Below are 7,368 nucleotides of genomic sequence, written 5' to 3' on the forward strand. Positions count from 1 at the left end.
ACCCTTGTGAAAGCTTTGCTTTCCACACTGATCCATTTCATGCTTTGTCTATTTCTAGAATCATGTCTCTCATGATTTTTAACCTTGTCAACTTTCATCTGAATCCCCACTTGCAATCAAATGATGAACCCAGTACTTAAATAATGTATTTTCATAGTTTCAAGATGCTACATAGGTCATTTACATCAGGAATTTCTCTGATTTGTGTTCTAATATGACTATGGGTAAACCTCAAAATTATTTTGTTTAATATGCATTATTTTAAACTTTTTACAAATTCCCAAAAGAAGTATGAACAAATTTACTCAACAGATTGGTTGAGTAAATGAGGAATATTAAATGAGGTTATTCTAGAATGTTGTTACTAATTTTTCCCTTTCACTTGGCTTTCTATGCACTTTAATCACTGTATTGATCACTGTGATCACAGTAATCACTGTGTTGATTACTTTGAGTCTAGCAAATTTTATCCTATTTTATCCTACTTAGAGACATACAAAACATCCTTTCACTCAACTTCCTATTACAAATTGTACAGTCATTCCTTATTCATTCATCTTATATCTAATCATCTATCTCTAGCCATATACTAGACACCGTGCTAGATGCTGGGGATATTAAGATAATTAAGACATTCTCTACGCCTTTTAGGAATTTAAAGACTAGTGGAGGAGAGATTGCATTCTACTTTGACAGGAGCTTTCAAACATATTGTAGTAAGTGTGGAAAGAGAGGAAATAATCCATGCTTGACAAAAATCACAGAAGTCGATATATAGACCAGGTGTATAAGCCAACTGCCTACTTACAAATTTAAAGTTAGTGATATTTTTCTCAGACTAATGTGAATATCCTTTATCACTATCAAGAGAAACCTTTCCCAATATCAGATTACAAAAGAAACCAAATTAACATTCTGAAGGTTTCCCACTGAGCATGGTATTAGAGTAAAGAAATCTGAATAGTCATGAGCTATACTCAGGCAATAATAAATACTGAGGAACTTGCTCAACCCCTACAGTCTGACATACCCGCACTGTCCCTCAACAGCCAGTTTCTCTAGACATGATGTCTTCACTCTGTTATAGTGCGGGCTAGCACAGCCAAATCCTAGCTCTTTCTCCTTTCTGCTCGCAGGCTCTTTGTTGTTTTATAAACACTTATTTTCTTCAAGTCAATTAAAATACATTTCTATTTGAGTGAGTGCCACCCATTCACTAGGTGACACAAGAATGCTTTCTTGAAACTTAGGTAACTATCCTGATATTACCTTGCCATTTTTTAACTTTCTGACTATTTCTTAGGCAAGCCATATATTTAACTGTATAGGCAGCAAAATATGATTTGTGGTAAGCTATTAGAACTAATATAACGACTTCCATATTTGCTAAAAGTGACCTCTTTCTTTCTTTCCAGGTTGTAAAAATGATGATTATTGTTGTGGTGACATTTGCCATCTGCTGGCTGCCTTACCATATTTATTTCATCCTCACTGCAATCTATCAACAACTAAACAGGTGGAAGTATATTCAGCAGGTCTATCTGGCTAGCTTTTGGCTGGCAATGAGCTCAACCATGTACAACCCCATCATCTACTGCTGTCTGAATAAGAGGTAAAAATAAGATTACCAAATGCAAGTTCTTTGTCACTTCTGGCTTCACTGAAAGCATATAATATTGTTTAAGCTTCTTGGTACACAGTTAAAATTCAAAAGGAATGGAAAATTGAAAAATTCACTGAGAGGAACACAAAGCTAGGTATTTTTCTAGTGAAAAAGTCAAAGTGGAAATCACTCAGTCATATCTGACTCTTTGCGACCCCATGGACTATACAGTCCATGGAATTCTCCAGGTCAGAATACTGGAGTGGGTAGCCATTCCCTTCTCCAGGGTATCTTCCCAACCCAGGGATCAAACCCAGGTCTCCTGCATTGCTGGTGGATTCTTACCAGCGGAGACACCAAGGAAACCCAACTCCTTCCTATTTAACGAATTATCTCACCTTAACAGTTACCCCCTCAAAACAATGCTCTTGGGGGTTCTAAACAGCTGGTTTCTATATAGGCCAAATTCTCTCTCCAAATCCTTCAGAATTTTACTTGTCAAAGAAAAAGAAATGTCCTATTATTAAAGGAGGTGAGGTGGTGTGCTCAAGTCCTCAAAGAAATGAAGACACTTTGTAAAAATGCACAGATGGAGAGATGATGGCATATGTGATCTTTTAAGAAGGATGTTTTGTAAATATACTTCAAAATAGAAGGTGTCATAAGAGTAACAGAAGCAACACTAAGGACAAGAATCCCAAACCTCCCTCCAGTATGATGAGGTCAGTGAGTAAGACAGGGTGCCACCTCTGGAAGAGGGGAAGCTAGTTTTAAAGTGAAGTTGGAAAGAGAAGGAGAAATATTCACAATTAAATTTAAGACTGGGAAAAAAAGGTAAACCATGGTTTCCAGATTAAAAACACCTTAGTTGTAAGGTCAGCACATGGAGGGGGAAGCGTTACATTTCATAAGGTGAATAATTTCCTTAATAAACCAATATGGTAGCCAAATAGAAACGGGACTTCGTGTAGGTAGCTACTCAACCTAAATTCTCAGCTCTATTTTCAGTTAGACATCTACCACATCATTCCTTAAGTTTCTTAAAAGTATTATTTAATTCTTACTTTTTTTCAGTAATTGCACAAGCCATATATCAATTCAAATAACCCCAAAAGCAGAACACATGTTTTTAATCAACTTCATTTAATGGCTTACAAAGCCAAGGATTTTACACTTTCATATACAATTAGATAAAAACATCCAGCTGAGCAATTAATTTTAATATTAAATGAGATTAATTTATAAATGTGTAATTATTACTGTAAGAATCTATTTCAAAATATGTCATTTTTCAGAGCCATACCCAGAAAGCTTAATTCACTTATGCAAATGTATAAAATCATTGAAGAAACCTACACTGCTTCTTTGACATATTGATTACTTATACTGCACTTTTACTCTTTGACGACTTGCTTTTGATCAACGGGAAATTAAGATTCAATTCAAACAAAAAGGACTTAGAAAACTAGTACCAATACTGTGGCATAAATTCTAAAAGTTAGACTAGAAAATTAAATTCAAAAAATGAGTTGGCTTAATTGCATTAAGCAGAGCTTTCTGTAGAAGTTGAAGGAAATTTCCACTTGAAAATATGACCTTTTCTTCTTGTGGCCTGCTTCTCCTCAGATTTCGAGCAGGCTTCAAGAGAGCATTCCGCTGGTGTCCTTTCATTGAAGTTTCTAGCTATGATGAGCTGGAGCTCAAGACTACCAGGTTTCACCCGACTCGGCAAAGCAGCCTGTACACCGTGACCAGGATGGAATCCATGACGGTGGTGTTTGACCCTAGTGATGCAGATAACACCAAACCCAGCCGGAAGAAGAGAGTGCCTCCAGGAGACCCAAGCTTCAATGGTTGCTCCCGCCAGAATTCCAAATCTGGCTCCACCACTTCAAGTTTCATAAGCCCACCCTATACTTCTGTGGATGAATACTCTTAAATCCATTTCCTGAGCAGAAAGAGTAGAGTGAGGCCATCATGGACACCATAGCGTCCACACTCTCCTGATTGTCAGCCCTGTCCTACATAGTCTCTGTAAAAAAGAAGGGCAATTTTTAGGCAACTTGTTTCAACTGAGAAAGGTAGCATTTGAGTTCAACAAAGACACTATTAAGGTATTTGCCCCCTCAAAAATAAAATAGGCTTTAAATTTATTCTTTGAAAAATTTAATAATTGTATGTAACAGAAAAATATTTCTGAAAAGTATTTATAGAGAGTTTCATTTTTCTCACTGAAAAATTGCAATATATATTTGTGACACCAAAGTAACATATGATTTCCCCAAAAGATTAAAGAACCATAAAAATATAATGATGTGAGTGAATAAAAATAAAATCTATAGAAAATGAAAATTTTCATCTATAGCTATTAAAGAAAAAAAGTTATATGACTTATTTTACGACTAAAATTATGGGAAATTTACCTCTAAGAGTAAAAATTAATGAAAATCTTTGCTAAAGAGAATTAACTTTGTAGGACAAAAATTTTTTGAGATTTAAAGATATTCACCATGAAATATAATTGAAAAAGAAACCTGATCAAATTATTAGGCAGCTGCACACATTTTTCTCTTTATTTTTCTGGGAAAGTGGCTTCAAAAGAAAAACATAATCATTTAGTTTTTGACTATTATATATTTTAAAGAGCCAAACTAAGAAACAGTCAAAGATAGAACTTTAAAATGACAAAGCAAATCCCTATGATCCTCCTTATTTTATTTTTCAAAAATATTTGTAGGTTTAAGAAAAAAATAGATTACATAATAGTAAAGAGGCTTTCTAATGAAGAAGGGAAGAATCTCATTTATCTCTGAAACTGACTACCAATTTTTAGGCAAGAATTAAAGATACTAATTCATAGTTATTATAGCAGACAAGAGCATCTATTAGCTCCAAAGGAAAATGTATTTTTCCTCTATAACCCAAGGAAAAAGCTTAAGGTGAGTATTAACAACTGTATAGTGCCTTATTCTCTCCCTTTCCCCCACAGGGGGGGGGAGAAAAAAAAGAGTAAGGACTAGGAGAAGGTATCAGAAAATATATTTAAATGCAAAGCCTTAGGACAAAAGTTTATGTACTACTTATATGTGCTTGTTTGAGTGCATGCTAAGTTGTTTCAGTCATGTCCGAACCTTTGCGATCCTAAGGACTGTAGCCTGTCATGCCCCTCTCTCTGTCCATGGGATTCTTCAGGCAAGAATATTGGAGTGGGTTGCCATGCCCTCCTCCATGGAATATACTAGTATACCTATAGGTAAATCAAGTAAGATGTAGAAAACGGAATCAACTGTTAGAATAAAAAGCTGGACAAAATGTGGATACACGTGAACTAATACCGGGCAACAGGAGTATAATGTACATATTTCTACAGAAAGAGCCTTCCTTTATCTGCTTAGATAACTCAGAAATTCCCCCAGAAAGAAATGAGCTAATGGTCCTAAAGAAGAATCTGTTTTACTATAAGAAAAAAATATACTGACACATTTCTGAGAGCTATAACAAATCAAGGTACACCATTAAGTGTGGAATTTATCTTCCAGACCTCAGTGCTCAAAAGTCATCTTTTCTTGAATTAGAGATACCATCAATCTAGCTCAAGAAAGCAGTAACCTTCTGAGAATGTGGCTGTGTAGTACAAACTTCTCCTTCCAAATATTCAGATAGATTTTTAAAGCTATCCAACTATAATTACCTGTGACACTTGACTGGATTGTTATGCCTCCATCAATATAGGACCATTTTTCTTAAGAACAAGATAAAAAGCAATTATTTCAAGAGAATACATGGTGTTTACTGCCAAAACATTAAATTTTCCAATCTTCCTCCCCTGTTTTGGATCCAGCATAAGAAGTATCTAATTGTTACAAAGTGTTAAATGTCTAAACACTCCTATCATAAGTGTTTAAGCTAAATTTATTTTAATTACACTAATAAACAAACAGATACACATATATACATAAACATGCAAGTGTGCAGACACATACAATAGGTTTAATGTATGCAAAAACTTCAAAGAATTAAATTCAAAATTGAATGCTGAAATAGTAAGTGGCCCTTACAGAGTTGCCACAAACAGCTCAATAAAGTATGTGAAGCTTGTGTGCATGTAAGCTTGTAAGCAAATGTATTATTATGTATTATTATTTAGTCCCTAGTCATTGAATATAGTGTTTAAGTGTTCATTCCAAAACATGTAAATGCTTATCATACAACGTGAAAATATCAAGAAAATGCCTAACATTTTGAAGCAGACATTTCTTCTTCTTAAACTTATGAATGATTGTGAGACCAGCATTAATGAATGTTCTACATGCGTGGGACCATATTCAGCTATAGATTAGAATGTGAAATTTGGCCCTTAAATTCAATGTAATCAGCCATTACCAAAGCACATGAATACATCTGAAAAACATAAATCCTGCCTTCATGCATTACAGAAACTCAATGTAATTTCGTAGGACATCTAAGGGAAAATATTGCTCCAATCAGCTGTTTTGTATGTTTTCTTGTTGTTGTTGCTTCGCTTTGCTTGCCAAGGATCATCCTTTTGGCATGGTGGAAATACCTGAGGTCCAGACCGTATCCTTAATACTTTTTACAGAAAACTGACATCATTAATTCAATGCTCATGACTCTTAAACCGAGACCTTATAAAGCAGAATATTTTAAGTTCAAAAATTTAAAAAGTAATAATAACAAAATAAATGAGTACAATATGAAAGAATGAAAGAGATAAGATTTTAGTCCTTTTGTCTGAATCTTCACGCTGAGAACTGTAGAATAACACATGGAAACCCGCTTTAGTAGGTGTCATTTTAAGTAAAGCTGTGCCAGTATTTTCATATTTGTCAGGGTTTGGAAGAATTAGCCTCCAACATTCACGCTACTCTCCGATGTTCAAGTTCACTGTGAATCTTTTTGATTGTTTGTAGGCAAACACTGACTGGAAATACCAGCAGATGGTCAAAACAGTCCAGATTTTTTTGTACCTAGATCAGCAGCAGCAGAATACAAACTATTTTGAGAGCACTCTAAAATTTATCAAAAAAAGATTCAATTAAAATATTCTTCTTAAAGACAAAAAATAACTAACATTGTATTTTCATTATTTTGCATCTGGACAAAATGTTTTTTAAATTACCAGCATGGGAAAAAAATTAAAGCAAATGCAATTACTACAGAATACAAGCTAACAGCTTTCATTTTTTTAGCAAGCTCAGTATGCCGCTGCATTATTCTGTCTTCCAAATTCATGATGATGCCATTTCTGACCCAGCAGCCAAATTCATATTCTTTTCCAGATCTGGCCAATCTCTTATAAACAGAGATCCTAGGTACTTCAAAGTGAGCTCCATCCTTACATAGCACACAGAAGAATGCCAAGAAGCTTGTATCAAACCTCAGAAGCACAAAATACATGTGAAAAATCAATGCTAGCTAGCTCAGAATTTGAATTTGATTTTTGTCAATGCAGAGTTCCATCAGAAAACTTCTGATTAGTGTCTGGCAAATTATTCCATCAAATATAAAGGCAGGAGAATTATAGCGATTTCTCACACTTTTACCAGTAACAATCTGAGATACCACTTATTGCTGACACTTCGGGCCAACCATGAATGGAGAATAATGTCCAATAGTAACTGTTGTAAATAGCTTGGCAAAAATTCTGTGTACATAAGAAATAAATGTATATAAGGTTTGTAGCTAGTGAATAAAGTATTTTCAAGTTGTGATAATTATACTGAGCATTAATAGATTTAATACAT

The 7,368-nt window shown here is 34.6% G+C and overlaps 1 protein-coding gene across 1 annotated transcript in view; it reads left to right on the plus strand.

Moving 5' to 3' along the window:
- The window catches only part of TACR3 (tachykinin receptor 3), a 75,793-nt gene extending 68,425 nt beyond the window's left edge, over nt 1-7,368 (plus strand). The window contains exons 4-5 of the mRNA XM_043871233.1: nt 1,416-1,612; nt 3,230-7,368. Coding sequence (XP_043727168.1) covers nt 1,416-1,612; nt 3,230-3,542 — 510 coding nt within the window. The 3' untranslated portion in view covers nt 3,543-7,368. The remainder of the gene's footprint in view (nt 1-1,415; nt 1,613-3,229) is intronic.

This window comes from Cervus elaphus, chromosome 17 (genome assembly GCF_910594005.1).
Source record: "Cervus elaphus chromosome 17, mCerEla1.1, whole genome shotgun sequence".
In the NCBI taxonomy this organism is placed as follows: Eukaryota; Metazoa; Chordata; class Mammalia; order Artiodactyla; family Cervidae; genus Cervus; species Cervus elaphus.